General features: G+C 47.0%; 1 protein-coding gene across 1 annotated transcript in view; it reads left to right on the top strand.

Annotated features, from left to right (window-relative positions):
* Positions 1-13,154: 13,154 nt before the first annotated feature.
* The window catches only part of SLAMF8 (SLAM family member 8), a 9,982-nt gene continuing 1,611 nt past the window's right edge, over positions 13,155-21,525 (top strand). Inside the window, exons 1-4 of the mRNA XM_014547649.1 lie at positions 13,155-13,267; positions 16,201-16,527; positions 19,997-20,293; positions 20,377-20,475. Of these exons, the coding sequence (XP_014403135.1) occupies positions 13,177-13,267; positions 16,201-16,527; positions 19,997-20,293; positions 20,377-20,475 (814 nt within the window). The 5' untranslated portion in view covers positions 13,155-13,176. The remainder of the gene's footprint in view (positions 13,268-16,200; positions 16,528-19,996; positions 20,294-20,376; positions 20,476-21,525) is intronic.

Here is a 21,525-nt window from a genome sequence, read left to right as displayed (position 1 = left end):
ATCCAGACCAACTGATCTGGCTGATACCCGTCCTCGACCAGTCCTACAGCTAAGAGTGCAGGACTGACTATTCCCACGAAAGCATGTTTTATGGAACTCAACTTTTCTTTCTTCTTTGGAACACTTCTGGGGTTTTGCCTACTTGTCTTTACAGTTTGCAAACTCTAAGACTCTTGAATACATTTTTTTATCATTTATTTCTACCAAAGCCTCCAGGCCCTTTTTTGAGTTCATTCGACATACCAGGGTATATGGTGTCAGGTGTCATGGGATCCAAAGAAAACTTTGCTTCAATCCCGGTGCTGTTGTTGAATTGAAACGAGGCTTTGTCTTCTCTTCAACAGCTCCGGATTCCAGTGATGAGTTATCTTGGTTCTAAACTCCCTCCCTCAGTTAAGATTTAGAATATTTATTCTTGGATACTCTGATACCAGTTCTTGTGATGGGGTGCCCTCTTTCTAAGTCTGTTACAGAGGGACAACTTCATTCTAAAAGGTCAGCTAGAAATATGGTCTATCTTCTGCTAAATATTTGTCTCAATGGACTTCTGATAAGAAGAACAATTTAGAATTACAGTGACCACTGTGGGGATCTTTTGAGATTTCAAAATTACTATATTTAAGTGCACAATTAGAGATTTTAGAAATGCTGAGCAAGCTAAATTGGAGGCATTTTGCAATTGGTATTTAGAGGCCTCTAAGACACTAAATGATTCAAATATACATTTAATGTCTCTTGTTTTTTTTGTCTGACCACAGCTTTCAGGGGGATTTATCTTTAACATGAGACCCTGCAAAAGTTCCCAAAAAGTACCCTTCTTGGGAACTCTAGCTCTCTCTATATATACATATACATACACACACACACACACACACACACACACACACACACACATATATATACACATACACATTTTGGTCCTTTCTTTTGTGTCCTTTATTTTTTTATTTATTTTTTAAATGTGTTTTTACTGTTTTTAGAGAGAAAGGGAGAGGGATAGAGAGATAGAAACATCGATGAGATGAGAGAGAAACATCATGGATTGGCTGCCTCCTACAGGGGATCCAGTCCACAACCTGGATATGTGCCCTGACCAGGAATGGAACCAGTGACCTCTTGGTTCCTGGGTCAACGCTTGGTCACTGAGCCCCACCAGCTGGGCTGTGCACTTTATTTTTAGTTTTCAAATATATTTTTTTATTGATTTCAAAGAGGAAGGGAGAGGGGAAGAGAGATAGAAACATCAGTGATTAGAGAGAATCATTGATCGACTGCCTCTTGCACGTCCCCTACTGGGGATCAATCCCGCCACCTGGGTATGTGTCCTTGACCTGAATCAAACCCGGGACCCTCCAGTCCACAGGCCCACACTCTATTCATTGATAGAGCTGGGCTGTGCCTTTTATTTTTAATAACATGAACCAACTTAGCCAAAATAATTTAAAATTCTAATGGTCATTGATAAAGACTAGATGAAACCTTAAGAAAGCCCAATGTCTGAGAATTTATGGGAGGAGCTAGGGCTTCTGAAAGTCATCTAAGCAATTGTGAGAGTCTGCAAGAATTCTACAGGAAAAACTGTATGCTTATAATAAAGCTCTCTGGTTCTAATTTCCCCTTCTCTTAACTTCCTCTTCCCTTGAGTAAATACCTCTCCATCTTAGCAGGCCAGGCAGAGCATGCACGCGGCTTGCCATGCCTGAGGGCACAGGATTGCAACTCTCTTTTTCCTGAATAAATCCTTTTTGGTGATGAAACACCTACTAGATATTAATTTTCAATCAACACGGCTCAGGAAAAACTTTAAAGTCCACATTGAGGGCCCTCCCTTAAAGAGAGAATTCCAAACCTCTGGGACAATGCATGCATTCGTTGATTGATGTGCAGAAGCCTCTAAAAGGCAAATTGACTTTTTAAAAAATCCTCTAAAAGAAACGTTGGCCATCTGATCAGGTGCTTTAAATTTCTTACTGTTTCTCCTGCCTGAAACCTGACCAGATATTTCAAAAATGACCAAGTAGGCAATTAGACGGGCATAAGCAGAGCAGGAACAGTAGGCCAGGTACCCAATGTCACCAGGGTGGGAAGTCCCAAGTGCCTAGAAACAGGCAAAACTAGAAAAAACAAGTATTATAGGCTAGGACCTTACCCCAAGGTGACCTTTCCTCCCCTAGCATCGTTACTAGTCGTGCGTCTTTTCATATCACTAGTCATGCGGTTTAGGCCCCTGTAGAGGAGGAACAAGGGGGACAGAGAATAGCTCACAGGACTCCCATTCAAGCCCTTGCACAACCACTCCCTTAAGCATTAAGCCCTCAGGACAATAAGGTTTGGACACCCATTGAATAGTCTTGGGAACAGGCCTATAGGCCTTGGGTCTGTTGACCATGGAGACAGAGTTTTGGTTAAATTGGAAATAACATCGAGGCCTCAGTTGTGTTTCAGCTTCAGGCCCAGAAAAGCAGCCAAACCAGATGAAGCGTTCTATGACTGACATCAGGACCAGATGCAATGACTAATGATCCCCTCCTATGACTGACATCAGGACCAGATGCAATGACGAATGATCCCCTCCCTTAGCACTGGCCAATCAGTAGAGACATGACCCTGAAAGGACACACCTGCAAAGCGAATACGTATGCTATTGAGATCCTTCTCTGAGATCTCTCGTGCACTGTCTGCTTTTAGAAAACAGATAAAAACCCTTAAGGCAGTGGTTCTCCACCTTCCTAATGCCGAGACCCTTTAATACAGTTCCTCATGTTGTGGTGACCCCCAATTTCATTGTTACAAATTGAACATAATTAAAGCATAGTGATTAATCACAAAAACAATATGTAATTATATATGTTTTCCGATGGTCTTAGGTGACCCCTGTGAAAGGGTTGTTTGACCCCCAAAGGGGTCGCGACCCACAGGTTGAGAACTGCTGCCTTAAGGCAAGGGACGCAGTATGTTCTCTCTCTCTGTCTCTCTCTCTGTCTCTCTCTCTCTCTCCTTTCCTGAGCCCACACAGCCCAGTTGGCTCACTTCTTCTACCTCTGTGATTTTTTCAATAAACTTCTTGCATTAGAGTTCTTGGCTCTGGATTCTTTTTTAGAGGAACTACGTAACCGAGGTCTAACACCACTGTCAACAAAAGGATTTAATAACTTTTTGAACAGAAATTTGGCAAAATTGGAAGTTGCAGATTTCAAGCTTAATGGGAATTTTTTAAAGCCTCTTCCCCTAAGTTAACATAAAACTATGTACCCAGAGGGAAAGAAGCAAATTAGGAACGGTGTAGTTGGACACGTAGATCAACCTATGATGTCACTTAAGTCACAACCCAATTCTTTGGGGAATTGACAATAACTGTTCTAATTTTACAAATCTTTGCAAAACCAGAAATGCAATTCTAGAAGCAGTTCAAAGCCCACCTCTCTTTACTATCCTCAATTCCTCAGACTGACAAAGAAAATAGAAAACAAGTGTCTTTTAAAAAAGTACAAATTGTTACTCTAGCTCCAATTCTCCTTCCCAAGGACAAATATAAATCTTAATTGTCTTCTCCACAAATATGAATTAAAAAACAGCCTTAGCCATCTGAACAAGTGAACTTCACTTATTCGAACTGCTATAAATTAGTGTGTGTGGGGAGGGTGCCTTATTGTCCCTGTCGTGGCTAAAATTTTAAAAACTACCAGGACTCTGGTTGTGACTGTCTGTATATGTATATGTATATTATATGTGCATGTATATGTATATGTATATGTATATGTATATGTATGCCTACCTCCGGAGGATATTACCAGAATTAGTTTGTAAAGAGTTCTGTTTAATTGGCTTAAAGAACTTAAGCACTTACATAAAAATTCTCAAAAACACAATAGAAACTAACCCCAATGCTTTTCAGGATCACATGATCGGGGGAAACACTTGATTATAAAGCTATTTAAGTTTGGTTTGGTTAGTTAGGCATGCCTTTAGAGTTACCAGAATTAAGTACAATACTTTCATTCTACCTGGGTTTAATATCCAAATAAGTTCATGTTGTAAAATTTGTCTGCAAGAAAGATAATGATATGATAAAATTGTCAGGGTAACCTAAACATAATTATTGAGAACAAATAAAATAAATAGATGTAGATGGGATAAAAAGTGTTAGGTGAACAATATGCATGTTTATGGAATGTCTACTTACACAGTTTTTCAAAATATTTAGGTAACTTGAAACCATAGAGTTTTGTCAAGTTAAATGATGAGTCAAATTAAATTTATTGAATATATAGATCATTTCCAAATAAGATAAAACACTGAAACATTAATTGCTAAGTAAGTCTATCTATTTCTGACTTATTACAGAGAAACTAAAAAATAAGTTTGAATCTGTTAATGAATATGTTATGTACTTTGTTGAGAATTTATATGTTTCTAAAAATTATATAGTTTTCAGTGAAAAAGCCTAGATTCTAAAGGTTATAAAGTGTATTCATGAGTTTGCCAATGCATAAATGTTGATATAATAACTCATAATTGCTTACTTTTAGTTTTCACTAGAAATTAAGACTTCTAAGGATTAAGAATTCTAATTAATATGGAAGGAATTAATATATGTTTTGGTAAAAGAATGAATTTAAAAAAGGGATGCATTTTTGTTGAGGAAAAGGAAAATAGAGTGTGTTTTTGGATAAGAAAAGATATAAAAGGACATGGGGTTGTTTTTGTTGAAAGAAAAAAAGAAGTAATTCTGTCTTAAAGTAAAGATAGAGCAAAAACTGAATGGTATGTGATTATTGTAAAAGGTTTATTAAAGTTGTAAAAGGTTTGTGGAAGCTGCAAAAAGTTTATGGAAAAGCAATCTTAAAAAAAATTTTTTTTTACATAGGGTCAAGTTAAGATTGGAATATATTTATTTAAGTTAGCTTTCTTTTAATAGCAAAAGTGCACTGCTATAAAACTATATTTGGTTTTCTCTCTGTTAAAATGAGAGTCTTATTGTACTATTAGTATGTTCTTAATAAGAGGTTATAAAGGGAAAGTAAAGATTTGTGTTTTATTAAGATCATTTTCTGTGCTCTGTATCCTCAGGTCTTTGATTGCTTAAGTAAACCAAGTCATCTTAATTTTTAAAGATCTAAATTTTGCTTACATCTATTTAACTTTCTGTATTTGCCTGTGAAGTCTGTACTGTCACAATATTTAAATAGATAACTAAGTATTATGTCATGGTGACCTATGCTTCTATTTGACCAAGTGTTTTAAAACTCTTGATATACTTGAAAAACTTTCCAAGATTCAAAAATGAGAGCCTTTCTCTTACCCTGAACATAATTTTAATATTTTTTCCAAAAGGATCCCTGAAACATTTTAAAAGAAATCTCTTTCTCTCTTTATATAAAAAATAGAGGATATTACAGTAATTAGGCCTATTTTATATGCTAAAATTATATGGGAAACATTGGCAAATAATTATTATGTTGTATTTGTATGCATGATAAATACTATTATTAAAATAAATGTTCTAGAAAGTATATAGAATTTCTAAGAATCTACAATGTCCTGATATGTTTTCATTTGCAATTCTAATTGTTATCTTAAAATGTTGAGGGTTGTAGAGAAAAGCAAATTTCTTTGTCAGTTGCATTGTCATCAGATCTTTAACCTTGTCACTCTAAGTCTTTGCATTTACAGAGAGTCATTGTCTTACTCTGATACCTTTTGCAAATATGTTTCATCTTTTGAGAGATTCATGAACAAAAGAACTCTGACACTAACTCTAAAATACAGGTTTCTGATCTACGTTCAGATCATACCATTAAAATGGATGAAAATTTGCAGAACTGAGGAAAAATTGCATTTATGAAATGGCATAAAAGGATCAAGATCAATAAGAATTAATAACATAGGACCAAATGAACTGATGGGGATAATTATAATTTTATGACTTTTTATTTGAAATATTACTGGTTCTTTAATCTTTTATTTTTCTAGATATAAAGAAACCTTTTTTCTCTTAGATGATCTATGACTGACAACAATTTGGTAAATTATGCCTTTGTAAGCAGAATTAAAACATTTACCTTTTCTCCCTACCTGTCCCAGAATTTTGAAACTCTCAATGAGTATTCTTCTTTTCATGGCAATATTGTTCTTTGCATAATTTCAATCTGTTCTATTTGTAACAGGACACAATTGAAAACTGGTTATATTACCAAGGCTTTGACTGAAATGTCATATTGGGGAATAAAACATTTACCTTTTTCTCCCTACCTGTCCCAGAATTTTGAAACTCTCAATGAGTATTCTTCTTTTCATGGCAATATTGTTCTTTGCATAATTTCAATAAAAATCTGTTCTATTTGTAACAGGACATAATTGAAAACTGGTTATATTTCCAAGGCTTTGACTGAAATGTCATATTGGGGAGAACATGCATAGACTCAGATATGACTAGACAGCTTTAAGGAATTAAGATTAATTTATGAAACCAATAATACCCTTGGAAATATTGAACTGGTACCTTGCTTCCAGGGTTCCCAGCAGCCTTAGCAGGTGAGTGAGGAAGGTCAGTTCCTTGCAGGTACAGGAACCCAGGATACTTGGGGGATCTTAAGAAAAAAAAGGGGGGACTCACCCAAATTCATAGGTATTGCAGGGAAAGACTGATGGCAAGCTCTTTGGAAGTTCAATCTGGAGATTCTTTAAGAAAAATTTCAGCAAAGCAGATTTAAAAGAGCCTATATGGTTAATTACTATACTTGCTGCTCCTGTGTAAATAACAGGCCAACTTTATTGAAAGTAATTTTACAAACAAACTTCTCTTAATTTGGCTATCTTTGGAAAAATTGAGGGTGATTTTAGAGAGGAAAATTATGTTTCAGTACTATGCCTTCGTGGATATTAGATTCTAGTGCTGTTCGTTATCTTTTGAGATTTTTTTCCTACTTACCAACTGGACTGAATCCTGAAATCTTCTAGTTCCCTCCAAAGTAACACTTGCAATATTTCTCCCATCTTTTAACTTGGAATCATTGAGAACTGAAACTGAACTTTTCTCAGAATAACTCATCTATGGACAATCTCTGTGCCTGTGGCAGAAAAATTACCAGAGACATTCAAATTGCCACCAGGAAAATCTATTAGATCGTCACTGCCTGCCTTCACTCCAAATGCAGATGCTTCAGCCAGACATCTAGAAATCTTCCTGACTGCTGGCCTTCAGAAGTCAGAAACTGGGAGTATAGTCTGCTTCAATCCCTAGCAATTGTTTTTCTTTAGTTTCCATAGAAGTGCCTCTTATGAAATATCTTAGGGCTTGTACCACCACCTAACTTTGGGAGCTCCCTGCCCCTTCACCTCCTGAAATGGGAGACAACTGTTTAACTGGACTGACCTATTGACAAGACTGAGACTAGATTCTGAAACTGATATATAATAATGTCTTCATCTATCCTTCCCTAATGCTACAACCTAAAAATTGGCACGAATATTGACTTGACTGTACACTCAGGTATGGCAAGAATGTCTCTAGCCCATGTTCCCTGTCCAAGGAAGGCATTACCATTGTGGCCTGAGGGATTTTTAAATGTTTCCTTTGATCTATAACGTTTTCTGACAGAAAAGTCTTGATCAAAGGGGGAAATGAGGAATAGAGTAAAGAAACAAAATGGAGTCACTATAGTCAAGCTGCTCAATGATTAAAATCAAGTAGGCTTGTTATATTATAAATCAGAAGACGCCTTAATCAATAAGCCAAATTAATTTGGAGTCTTTTATTATTACGCTAGTACTAGCAGGCTCAGAGTAGAGTGTCTCTGTCAAATTCTGGGCCCCAAATAGAGGAAGTCTTTCCTATTTATACTTTTTTCAGTTCTTTGTCTTCCAAATTTGGAATGAGACTTCCAAACCTTCTGAGAAAGAGGTCCTGTGTGCTGGGAAGGGGCCGTGAGACCACATCTCCAGGCCTGGCCTGGCGCCAGCACTGACAGCTCTGTCTGGGGCACAGTTTATGGCCTCTCTGGAATGGGAATAGTCTTATTTTTCCCTATTATTTAAGCAAGCAAACATTTACAGAAGCCAGAATAGCAGGGTTAAAATTTTAAACAGCAGTTTTTACCCAAGATGGAGGTTACTATGCTTCAGGCTGAGGCAGGAGAAAATGATTTTATTATCGTTTTGACAACCTAGAAACTTAAACTTTTGAACTTTCCCGTCCAGCATCGATGCCTGAATCACCCTGTGGTTACCTCCTGAAGGACTCACATACCCAGACCACCTGGCATCCGTCATCCGGACCAACTGATCTGGCTGATACCCGTCCTGGACCTGTCCTACCGCTAAGAATGCAGGACTGGCTATTCTCACGAATGTACTTTCTACTATAAAAACTCTTAATGTTTTACTCTTTTTTGGAACACTTCTGGATTTTTGCCTTCCTGTGTTCCCATTTGCAAATTCTAAGACTCTTGAATAGATCTTTATCATTTATTTCTAACAAAGCCCCCAGACTATTTTTTATTTTGTTTGACAAGTTCTACTAAAACACACACACACACACACACACACACACACACACACCATGGGCCTGGCCTCTCAGGCACTTTGCTGTCTCCTAGACGTTTTCCCCAGCCCAGCGGTATTTGCACAACTGAAAACATGCTTTTCCCCTAGTTTAGAGAAGAATGAGCTGGAATTTCTCAAAACAAACAATTATTAAGAAAACTGGGGGGGGGGGGAACCCCAAAAAAAACAAAGGGAAAGGGGAGCGTTCAGAGAGACCCGTGGTCTTCAGCCCAGACGTCCTTAAAGCAGGGATCTGAGGACACTCGTGGGCAGGGGCATAAGGGCCATCTCCGAGGGACAATGGGACTTCCCAAGTTCTCGAGGGACTGGCCCTGCAGACACTGAGGAAGGGAAGGGTGCCACGACACCTGCCTGCCCCAGTGCCACTGTCACGGGACTGCCCACAGCAGCCTCCACAGTCTCAAGACTCTGAGCTATGAAACGTTATTTTTCTCTCCCAGTCAGTCAGAGGGGTGACCTGGGCTCTATGGGGTCACCTCACCTACAGGCTAAGAGGAGAGGCCAGAAGTGCATAGCTGGGTTGAGGATGGAGAGCCAGCCTGGAGCTGCCCCCTTAAGTAAGACAGAGGGTAGCTGAGAGCCTCGTGGCTGCCCTCTGGTGGCCATCGTGGGTAGTCAAGAACCTACACACCAGCCTGCACTGTGGTCAGTTCCATGCATTGGACAACTTCATTGTAAGAGATCATTGGCTACTCAGTCCTCGCCTGGTATGCAGCTCTACAGTTTAGATACAGACAGCGAAAATAGAGCACAGCTCTTTCCCTGACCCGGGCAGATTTCACATGTTGGGGTTTCTTTCCTTTCTAGATTTTTTAATTTAGATCCGGTTAGGAAATAGGACCTTCTACATTTTTATTTCAATGAGCATCCGCTAAACAGCTCTGAGTCCTTCATCTTTGTATTGACTGCGATAACAGAAACTATAGCCAGGATTGACGTGAGGGGAAGAACCAGGCTTTTTCTTCCAACACTGGGAAATGTTGTGCCCTGCACACCTTTCCTGTCTCCCTCCGCCCTGCTGGAAGAGGCTGCCCTTGGCAGGGCCCGGAGTGGTCAGCTGTCTCCTGCTTCAGCACCCATTGCTCTCTGTGACTCTGCTCAGGGGGATCCCCTCTCGAGCTCTTTGAAAGAACGGCCTGTGTTGTACTTGTTTCCAGAATTCTTTCCCATGGGGGTTACAGACGCATAGCTACTTTTATTGTCAGTGTCATGCCCGCTGTCATCATCGGTGTGAGCGCCTACCCTCCCAGGGATTACACATGCCAGATGCTCTATAAATGTTTAAAGCATGTGTGTGCACAAGATGGGAAGCCAGCAACGTGTTTGGTGAATGAGTGAAGGGACGGATGAGTTTCCAGCTCTCCCCTCTCAATGAGGCACAATCCTGGCTTTGTTTCTGTCTTCTGCAGCCTCCCTTCAAATCTCTGGGAACGTGTGTCTTCGCCTGAAAAGCAGACCCTACCCAAGCCTCAGACCCCTCCCACCCCGGCTCCTTCAGGCCATTCCACTGAATTCTCTCTTCGCCCCTCAGTTTCTCCCTCTGCAGTTGTGTGCATCAGGTCACTGGCCCATCAAAGATCCCACTCCCTCTACCTACACCCAACAGGGCCAGGGCGAGGAGGAGGCAGGAGAGGCACCTGGGGCACAGAATTTAAGGAGTCATCACCCTCAGGGCCGTGTATGTGTGAGAGTGCCATCTTCTTGCGGGGGGAGGTGGGGTCCTTTCACGAGATCACAGGGGCCCACCCGCAGGAGATAGTGGTGTGGTGAGATTTATTTTGGGTGGAGATAGAAGGCTGCCCCCAAGTTTCCAGGGTCTCATCTCCCTCCATCCCTCTGTGGAAGAAGGCCAGTGTTGTCCTCATCAAGCCCGATACAAAGGCCAAGGTAAGAAAGGTCTGTGCGTGTCAAAGCATAGTTCGTATATGTCCCCATCCGTCTAGCACAGTCCGGGCTCAGCTGGCCCTGTGGCCGTGTTGGGTCCGCTCAGCTGCCGGCACAGGTGACTGCTAGACCTACATGATCACCACAAAATTCGTGAACAAACAGGACTATTGAGTGTCAGGGAGAGAGAGAGAGAGAGAGAGAGAGATCCCTTTTTCAGGCCGATTATATTATCTCAAGCTTGGGAAAAACCAGGCACTTCTTCAAACTAATCATTCAACTTCCCAAGCTTTCCCAGGCTTCTGATGTGCCCACCCCCTAACCAATCTATTTCCTCGATCTCCCAGGATTTGGGCCCCTTATCCAATCCGATCTGAGCTTTTGCTGCACAATGCGCCCAGCAGAGTAATTTCTTCTGTTGTTTTTATTCCTCTGGAGGGTGGAGGGTGCCCGGGGGGAGGAGGGGGAGCTGTAATTCTTAGCGAAGTACTCCGAATATTGGATTCTGCTTCCCAGTTTATTATGCTTAATAATGTCTGGGTCCCTTTGCTCTCTGCCTTTATTAATATCTAGTTACCTACGCTGACAATCTCAGGGTATTTGAGGTGCATCCAATCCACACATCCAGGCCCTGCCTCAAACCCAGCCTTCCTGCCTCCTCCCAGCACTGCTGCCTACACTGGCTGGCAGGGGGGTGGGAGGGCTTGGGCTTCCCGCCCCAGGCAGCAGCTTTGGGGCTGGCCAGGCCCTGGTGGCTTGCTATCGGCCGGCAGCTCGTGCCAGCAGCTTCTCCATTCTATGGAAACGGGAAACCGCACAGTTGAAGGCAGACAGGAAGACGGGGCTTAGGTGGGGTTCCTCCTGCGCTCTCAGCCCCCATCCTGAGCACAGCCTTGAAGTTCCGCCAGAGGCTCCCCTACGCTGCCCTCCTCCTCACCCCTGGCTCCTAAAAGCCTGCTGCGTGCTCCTCCCTTCTATCTGGGCTCTGCCTCTGCCTCCTACCCTGCCCCACTCTCTCCTCTCTTCTAACACCCCCCCTTTTTGTCCCTTCCTCACCTCTCCCCTTGGAGGAAACACAGCCAACAGGCCAGTCCAGGGAGCTAGAGGGGGCATCCATGGGCATGGCGCACCTTGCACACCCACCCCAGTTCCCCAGCCCCGAATCTCTGCCCCCAGCAGCTCTCCAGGTTCATGTGAGCTCAGGCAGCTGCTTGGCCATAGTCACCACCTGCTCCCCACCCCCAGCCTCCGGCCCTCAGCAGAGATGGGCTGATGGCACTACTGTGCCTGTCCCCGCTTCCAGAAGAGCCTAGAAGGCTGGGGGCAGCCCACTGCCAGCTGCTCTCTAAGGAATGCAGGAGCCCTTGAACTCACCAGCCAATTGACTCCAGTGCACGCCCTAGAGCAGGGTAAATACTGTGGTCTGACCAGTGAATGGCAGTGGGGGAACCTGCCACCGCAGGCTTAACCCTTCCTGCGCCTTCCTGGTCCATTTTCTCTGGTTGTCACACACCCTGAGGTTTCCCTGTGGGGAGGGGGGATATTTCCTAGTTCTCCCTGACCCCCTCCTGCGCTGGTGGTGATGACTGGGTTACGTAGCCTGTCTTCTCATCACAACTGCAGACGCCTGGAGGGCAGGAGCTGTGCCTTTTACCTGTGTGTCCCTACCAGGGGTGGGCAAACTTTTTGACTCGAGGGCCACAATGGGTTCTTAAACTGGACCGGAGGGCTGGAACAAAAGCATGGATGGAGTGTTTGTGTGAACTAATATAAACTCAAAGTAAACATCATTACATAAAAGGGTACGGTCTTTTTTTTTTTAGTTTTATTCATTTCAAACGGGCCGAATCCGGCCCGCGGGCCGTAGTTTGCCCATGGCTGCAGCCCCTGGCTCAGAGAAGATGCTCAGCCAATACCTGCTGCATGAGTGATGGACTTGGCAATGGCTCATCATGACTGCCTTCCTTTGGCCTCTACCCAGAGCCAGGCAGCTCTGTCAGGACCCCTGCTCTGCCCTCTCTCTGGAGAGTTCCTTCCTGCTTCGGTCAGAACCATCACAACCACTGCTCCCAGGGCTTCCCTGCCGCCTCTCTCTCCGCGAGCAGCCCTGATGCTGTCCTCCCCCAGCCAGTTAACGCCTGCTGAGGGGCCCCAGCCCCTCCTTCCACAAGGAGCTGCTCAGAGCCTCCCCTTGACCACCAGCTCCAGAACCACTCGGAGTGGAGAGCCCCTCGCTGCCCTGCTACCCTAGACTCCCTCAGAAGCCTCGTGTGCCACAGGGTGAAAGCCGCTGGTCTCCAGAACAAAAGTCTGATACTAACCCCAGTATTCCAGGCCCCTGGAATCTGGCCCCAACCCCCTCCTCATTCTTACCCACTTCAGCCCTAAGGGATTCCTCCCCGGGACCTTCGCTTTCCCTGTTGCCCACTTGGGCTCCCCCAGAGAGTCAGAGGACAGGATGTGGGCTTGTGTGGGGGCCTTGTGGCCTGCGACTGCATATCCAGCCAAAGGCACGGGAAAGGGACTGACTTACAAGAATCGGCTCCTGGAAGAGCCCAGCCAGGCCTGCAGCCAACTTCCACTTTCCTCGGGATGTTCTCAGTTCCGGGGCCTCTTGTTTTGAGTGGAGATTCCTCCTTCTGCACATGGGACTTTCCAGAAGGGTCACAGCTCCTTCGATGCAGCCACGCAGCCTGTCCCCATTCAAGCCTTCCCCTCAGGCAGAGGATGTTCTGGATGCTGGCGGTGGGAGGAGCGTTCCTGGCTCTCCGGAGAAGGGTGGCTGTGTGGTCTCTGTGGATGCCCCTTCTCTGGGCAGGTAAGTGGGGCAGGTGAGTGGCCTGTCCTCAAAGAGCTGCCCCCTCTGGCCAGCCGCCCCTGGCCATATGTCTGCGCAGGGTCCCCCAATCCCAAGTAAGAACCCAGGCACTGGGAGGGGGTCGGCAATACTGATGCAAGCTTTGGGGCAACTTTTAAAACTAGGCCAGGCAAAGAGATGCAGGGTCCTGGGCGGAAGGAGGCAGCAGCCCTGGGAGAACCCATGTCCAGGAGCCTCAAGCTGCGGTGTGGCCCAGGGCTGGTAAGTCTGAGGCTGGTGGCACCAGTGGTTTGGAAAGAGCTGGCTGTGAGAATGGTGAGGGTCTGGCAGAGCTAACACGTGAGGATTCTAAATACTGTGTGTCTGAGGAGCACAGGGGAGGGCAGGGCAGAGCAGAGATCTTTCAATCTGAGGATGTATTTCCAACAGCCTGTGGGAAGCCAGGGCCCGTCAGGAGGTCTGTGTGAGGGGTACTGAGTAGGGATGAGAGGCGAGAGCAAGTTTAATGCAGCACATGTGGGCCTGGGGGGCGGAGAATCTGGTGATGGGATGCCTGCCTGTTGGGTCTCTTCAGCCCCAGGCAATCCCTGCAGTCTGTCTGGTGCCCGACTTCCCTCCCTTGGGTGAGAAGTGCTCAGTATGGCGCGGCTCAGCACCGCAAGGCCAGGGCATGGGAGTCCGGGGGTGTAGCAAAGACAAAGACACCTTTGTCCACCTCAGACCCACAGTGACTTTGAGATGACTCTGTCCAGTGTCCCTCCAGAGTCTCCAAGCTTGAGGGCTCCAATCTCTGCAGATTTCAACATTTCTAGACATGTGAAGGAAATTCCTCACAAAAAGAAACCTGTTTGGTTCAAAAATCTTTCAAATCCTTGGCCTTGGGAGGCAAAAATAATTTGGCCAAAAGCCTCTTGGTGGTAAACGAAGTGAGTGCAACTGATGGATGCACCCCTTGCATTATGGAGGGGACAGTGGGAGCCCAGAAAGGAGCGTAATTGCTGAGGGTCACACGGCTCATTCTGGGCAGAGCGGGGCAGGCTAGGACCCAGGAGTCCTGACTGCCATCCAGTGCTATTTCTCCTCTACGTCCTGTCTCCACTCCGCATTCCCCTGAAGTCATCGCCAATCAAGCCGGAGATGGTTGGCGCCAGGGAGTGCTGGGAGGCGTATGAGGGGCTGGAGTTACCAGTGGCTGGCTGAGTGACCATTCAGAGCACGTCTCCTTAACCGAACTCCCAGCACCTGGGTCTGTCCCGCATCTCCTCTCGTTCTGCCCTGCACCCCTGCAGCCACCACTGTGCTGGGCACTAGGTAAATCAGCAAATCCTGCCATTCGTTCTGTAAAACTTGCTGAGTTTCTACATCCTCCTCCTGAACAGAGTGGGCACTGGGAGTGCAAAGATGGAGAGAGGAACTCACAGGCCAGCGGGAGACACTGACTCATAACCACGCGATAACAACAGAAACAAGGCCAATTCGTAGCAAGGATCCCAGGCTGCTGAGGGAACGTGGAGAATGAGTGTGTAACCTGCAGGGATGGACGGGGGAGATTAGGGAACCCTGACGCTTCAAAGATGAGCAGACATTAGCCTGTGAAGGGGGCAGGGCGCACTTGAAGCAGAGGCATCACCCGCAGGCCTCAAACTCAACACGTTCCCAGCAACACTCAGCCCCCTGCCCCTCTCCCCCTTCTGTATGAGCAGACATTAGCCTGTGAAGGGGGCAGGGCGCACCCACATGCCTCAAACTCCACACGTTCCCAGCAACACTCAGCCCCCTGCCGCCTCTCCCCCTTCTGCTTCTCCTCCTGTCCTGGGTCACAGAGAACTGGCACCTTATGGGTTCCAAGGACCTGGGAGCCATCCTTGACTCCTTGCTCCTTGGCTTCTCAGACCCAATCTACTACCAGATCCACTGATTACACTTCTTATCTCTCTCAGTTCCTGACACCTCTACACTCCTCGGTTGCTCCCCCTCAATACAAACTTCCATCACTCACCTTTGGATTAAACAGGGGTGGGGAACCTTTTTCTGCCGAGGGCCATTTGGATCTTTATAGCATCATCCGAGGGCCATACGAAATAATCAACGTAAACATTAGCCGGCTATATTGGGTCAAACATTTAGTGAACTCACCCCTCATGCCTTGGCAGGGCCAGACTCAATGCTTTTGGGGGCCTTATACGGCCCGAGGACCAGATGGTCCCCACCCCTGGGTTAATAGAAGCAGCCTCGGGTTCGCCCCACCTACAGGCCTGCTCTGCCCCTCTCCAAGAGTGATCGCTCTCACAGGCCTCTAATCCTGTCCCTCTCTTACTAAAACCTCTTCTAGGGCCCTCATTGCTCGGAGGATAAAGCCCAGGTGCCAGTGTCACTCTCAGGGCCCTGCACCATCTGGTTCTCTCTGGAAATTCCCTGCGTTTCTACGTCGCAGCTCTGCAGCACCATTCTTACTCCCCCTGCGGAGACCTACTTTCAGTTCCCTGTGCACATGCTCTCTCCCCCAGGCCTTCGAACATGCTGTCCCCTTGGCCTGTAACGCTTCCCATCCCCGCGCCAGGCAGCCCTCTGCTTGGCCTGACAAATTCCGCTTCTCCTTTGGCCTCAGTTTACCTGAACCCTCCAGACCAGGTGAGGTTACACCCTCACGCTACCCGTGTTCTCCCCGAGTCCCCCCCTTTTCCCATGATGGCACTTGGCTTGCTATATTTTAATTGCTATATTTTACTATATGTTAATTGCTTGGCTTCCTCTCTGAGCTCCATGAGCACAGGTATGAATTCTTTTTAATTTTGTTCCCAGCCCCTGGGACAGTGCATTCTCAACGTGGGTGAAGGGAGTGGGGGGAGAGGAGCCCCAATTTGCTCCCTGCTGCTTGCAGGAGAGATTGAGGAGCCTTGGGCAGGCGGAGTGACGTGGCTCTGTTCTTGCAGCACCGCTTCCTGTCGCGGCTCCTGGTGCCCACGTGCAGGGCCAGGTGGGGGGCTCGGTGCTGCTGGCGGCAGAGTGCCACCCTGGCTTCCAAGTCCGAGAGGCCATCTGGCTGTCTCTCTGGCCCTCGGAGGAGCTCCTGGCCACGTCTTTCCGGGGCTCCCTGGAGACCCTGTACCATTCCCGCTTCCTGGGCCGCACCCGGCTGCACCACAACCTGAGCCTGGAGCTCGGGCCGCTGGAGTCTGGGGACAGCGGCAACTTCTCCGTGTTGCTCGTGGACACTGAAGGCCGGGCCTGGACCCAGATCCTGCAGCTCAAGGTGTACGGTGAGTGTGCCTGGCCCTGGCTCTCTGCCCACCTTCCCTCACACAGTCCTGGAAGGGCACCTTGAGTCCTGGGAGCTGGAGAACTGGGTTCCAGAAACCTTGGGCCTCTGACTTCGTGGCTGATTCAGAGAGTCTCCTGCAGCCGCATCTGAGAACGTTCCTCAGGTTCCCCCAGGGGAGCTTGATCGGGAGCAGCCCAGCTCTACAGCCCAGTCTGAGCCCCAGCGTGGCATTTTCCGGACTCAGTGGTCTTGGACACAAGGCTGAGCTCCAACATTCGCCGTCTTATTAGTAGAGTGGGCATCGTGATGTTACCACATAGATGCTCATGGCAGTGAAGTGCATTGGGGCTGGGAAAGCATCTGGGACGAAAGTTGACCTGTGCCTCACCAGTCCAAAGGTATCAGATTAAGACATGCCATTATTTTATGTGCCACTAAAAAGGGGAAATATTGCCAATCAAACTATGGCACTATGTTTTTATTAAAGTTTATAATTGCCCCATAGTTAGAAGTACAGAATTTTTATTTTATATTTTTAAAAGAGTTATTGCAGATATATTTAGAGATCTTAACTATATATAATATGCATGGGTTCTTTCAGTCATTCACAGTTGCAAAACGTACCATCCCCAACCTTATTGGCTAAAGACAGCTATTTTATTTCTCACAATTCTGTAGGTTAGCCTGGCTCAGCAGGCAGACCTCTGCTCCGTGTGGGTTTGCAGGGTCGTTCATGCAGCCTCGTTCAGCACCTCAGCTCAGGTGTCTGAATTCACTGGGGACAGAAAGGGGCTTTCTTTCCAGCAACTTCACTTCCACCTCCATCACAACCACCTCTACCATAACCTCTACCACTATCACTACCTCCACATCTTCTTCCTCCATCATCACCTCCACCATCACCACCTTCCTCCTTCATCACCTACCACTATCACCGCCTCTACCTCCACCATCACTTCTACCACTAACACTACCTTCGCATGTACCTCCACCAGCACCACCTCCACCTTCACTGCCTTCCTCCTTCATCAGCCTATCACTACCTCCATCTCCACCCCCACTACCATCTCCACCTCCACCATCACTTCTACCACTATCACTATCTCTACCTCCACCTCCACCATCACTACCTCCACCTTCACCATCTTCCTCCTTCATCACCCGATCACTACCTCCATCTCCACCCCCACTACCTCCACCACCACTACCATCTCCACCTCCACCATCACTTCCACCACTATCACTACCTCCACATGTACCTCCACCATCACTATCTCCACCTTCCTCCTTCATCACCCTACCACTACCACCACCTTCACCTCCACCATCATTTCTATCACTATAACTATCTCTATCTCCAACTTCACCACTCCACTATCATCTCCACCTCTATCTCCATTACCCCCATCACCTTCACAGCCACCACCACTACCACCTCTACCTCCACCATTACTTCTACCACTATTACTATTTCTACCTCTACCTCCACACCTCCACCATCACCTCCACCTCTACCACCTTTACTATATTTCTTCTGGTCAAGAAAAAACAATGGCCTTCCAGCTCTCATTTAGATATCTAGCAGCTTGGAAATGATATGTGAATGACCCCAAAGCACAATTTTAGTAAAACCTTGGAAATTTGGTAGTGAAGAGGGGAGGACAAGGTTCAAATTCAGAAATGGAGAGTAGGGGTGACAGCTAGGAAGAGGGAAACAATGAGGGAGAGAAAGGCAGTAGCAAATTGGGAGGAGAGAAACACCCGGCCCCCTCCCTGAGACAGCTAACTGGCTGCCACTCAGGGTGCTGATAAGCACTTAGACGGGTGTCCCTCTGGATGCATGCGGCCCTGAACCAGGAGTACAGTTTGGCAAACAGCGTGCTGGCTGGGTTTCAGCACCCCCACCTTCCCCTGTTCCCCCCTGGCCAAGGCCCTTGTGCAGTGAGTAACCTACACAACCGTACAGGCAGCCCTGGGGCTTCTCCCTTGTTGAGTCTCAGCTGCCGCACATGGGAAATGAGGACACTGAGTGTGAGAACACATGCAGCACCCACACCCGAGGCTCCAGGATGCCCTGTTCTCAGCATCCGAATTACAAATTGTAAGGAAATTGCTGTTTTATTGCTTCCAAATGCATAGCTTGATTAGAACTAATTGCACAAAGCTGCCAAACAGCCGTCCTCAGGCGCTCTGCTCTGACAATAGATAAAGAAGGATTTGAACTAGCAGATCAGTTACCAGACATGTCAATGTGCTCGCCGTGTTTGGAAGCAGCTTGTCCTCCTAAGGAGTGTAAATATCTCCCCTGTAAACTTTGTTTATACTATTAGTGTGCCCAGCATTTTTTTTTTCTTTTTTCATATTCCAAATCCCAACACACGGAGCTGGCATCCATGAGGTTTTACTCTGCTTGGCTTTGCAATGCTGTCAGACACTGAGCCCTCTCATTGTCACCAGAAGGCTCTCCCGCTGGCCCCCCTTGCCAGGGAGACCCGGGACTGACTCATCAATCTGCATAGGAAAGGGGAGCAGGACACCAGTTTGTTGAATGGCCCAGGCAGCTGAGCACCTAGAGAGCGAGGGTTATGAAGATAACAAGACAGAGCCCCCTCATAGCCCTATTTGCACCATTGTAATTATTTTCTTAATCATTTCTTGTCAGCATTTGTCTGCCTCACCAAACTCTAATCTCCAAAAGTCCAGGCGTGTGTATGATGGGCTGCTGCTGCTGCTGCTGCTGTTTTGGTTGTTGTTTTGTTGTTTGGCTGATGTGATAAATGCGCACTATCTCTCTGGTTGATATGTCATGGGGAACGTGCTATGACAAGAGGCAGACAGAGGGCTTGGAAAGCTCAGCGCCACACCTGGGTGTCAGCATTTGTCTGCCTCACCAAACTCTAATCTCCAGGCATGTGTATGATGGGTTGTTGCTGCTGCTGCTGTTGTTTTGGTTGTTGTTCTGTTTTTTGCCTGATGTGATAAATGCTCACTATCTCTCTGTTGATATATCATGGGGGAACGTGCTATGACAAGAGACAGACAGAGGGCTTGGAAAGCTCAGTACCACACCTGGAGGAGCAGGGAAGGCTTTGCAGTCAGGGCAGCAGGCAGTGTGTCCAAGCTGGGCCCGCTGTTTTCTAGGGGGCCAAGAAGATAAAGGTATGTGTGCACTGCTGAGACATAGGAAAGCATGGAAGAGCATGACATGTTTGAGAGAACTGGAAATTAGGGAGGACCAGCAGGAGGGATAGCTGGAGAGACGGACCTCAACCATTTTATGGAGGATTTTGAATCCCACACTTAGGAATTCAGCTTTGGTCCTGTGGTCAACAGGAAGCCAGACAAGGTTTTGGAACAAGAGTGGACTAGTCAGAGGCGTTATCTACCCCGGCGTGGATCCCAGAGCCAGGGCGAGGTCCCTGCCCAGCACCCCAGTAACCCAGACCTGCTCTGCTATTTTTGCCCAGATGCAGTACCCAGGCCTACGGTACAAGTGTTCATTGCTGTATCTCAGCAACCCAAGACCTGCCAGGCTTTCCTGTCCTGTTGGGTCCCCAACATCAGTGACATAACCTATAGCTGGCGACAGGAGGGGACCATTGACTTTGGTATCGAGCCACACGGCCTCTTCACAGATGGACAGGTGTTGAGGGTTTCACTGGGACCAGAAGACAAGGGCATGGCCTTTTCCTGCATTGTCTCCAACCCCGTCAGCTGGAATTCGACTATAGTCACCCCCTGGGAGAGCTGCCATCATGAGGCAGGTATGCCACGGGCCAAGGGTCAATGTGGGGTAGTGAAGCATCAAGTCCACTTCTGACCCTGCCCCCTCCATGTCCTGCCCCAGGGAAGGCCTCCTACAAGGATGTGCTGCTGGTGGTGGTGCCCGTCTTGCTGCTTCTGATCCTGGCTGGTCTCTCTGCCTGGTACTGGGGCCCCTGCTCAGGTGGGAGTTCTGCACGTGCTGGAGGTGGGTGGGAGCTAAATCTACTGGAAAGATGGGCAGAGTTTGACCTCTTCCTATTTGTCTTCAGATTGTCTGCCCTCTATACCTCTCCCACCTCATCTCTTGGCCCTCTCCATCTTGCATTCTGGCCTCCAATCAGAATTGAAGTTCCTTTTGTAGCTCTTCAAGTGAGCTATTCTCTTACATACATCTTCAGGCCTTTGCACATTCCATTTTCCCTGCCTGGAACACACTTTCCATGATTTCCCACTCAACTCCTTCATTTGGATTATCTCCTATAAGATCTATATTTTTATCTGTGTCAAAGAGGGGGAGGAGAAAGAGATAGAAACATCAATGATGAGAGAGAATCATTGATTGGCTGCCCCTGCAGGCCCCACAACAGGGATCAATCCCACAACCTGGGCACATGCCCTGACTGGGAATTGAACTGTGACCTTCTGGTTCATAGGTCGATGCTCAACATTGAGCCACACTGGCTGGCTAATGTTCTGCCTTTAACGCCCATCGCTTATCCCACTCACAGCACTAATTGCACTTACTCTCCCACTAAATTCTTAACCCTTTAAAGGAAAATGCTGGGTCACCACTGGGCATCTAGCAATAGTTTCTATATCAATAAAGGTTTGTTGAGTAAAAGTTTAGTGGAATCCCAACCCCTTGTTGCCTAGAAAATATTCTCTGAGCAAAGTGCTCTCTGGCTGGGAGCTGATTGTGCCTCTTTGCCAAGGAGAAGAAAGGGGAAACTCAGTGGTCAGCCAGGTTCTGAGCTCTACACCCATCAGTCCTGCCTTTGCGCCAAATGCCCCGCCCCTGAAAGAAGCACCTCCAGTGGCCTGGGCTTCCTGGTTTCGTGCATCCCAGGCTGTGTGGCTTGCTGGCCCAGGGTGGAGAGAGCGGGTCAGCAAGGAGAAGGAGGCATGAGACCTGAGTCGCTCAGCATAGAGCTGGAGCAGAGGACTGGCTCTTGCATGTTCTTTCCCTGGGGATGGGGGGAAAGCAGCTGAGGTCAAACTCCATCCAGGGGCC

The sequence above is a fragment of the Myotis brandtii genome, unplaced genomic scaffold (assembly GCF_000412655.1).
Source record: "Myotis brandtii unplaced genomic scaffold, ASM41265v1 scaffold1120, whole genome shotgun sequence".
Taxonomy (NCBI): Eukaryota; Metazoa; Chordata; class Mammalia; order Chiroptera; family Vespertilionidae; genus Myotis; species Myotis brandtii.
Note: the sequence above shows the minus strand (reverse complement) of the source record. Positions and strands in the feature narration are given on the sequence as shown.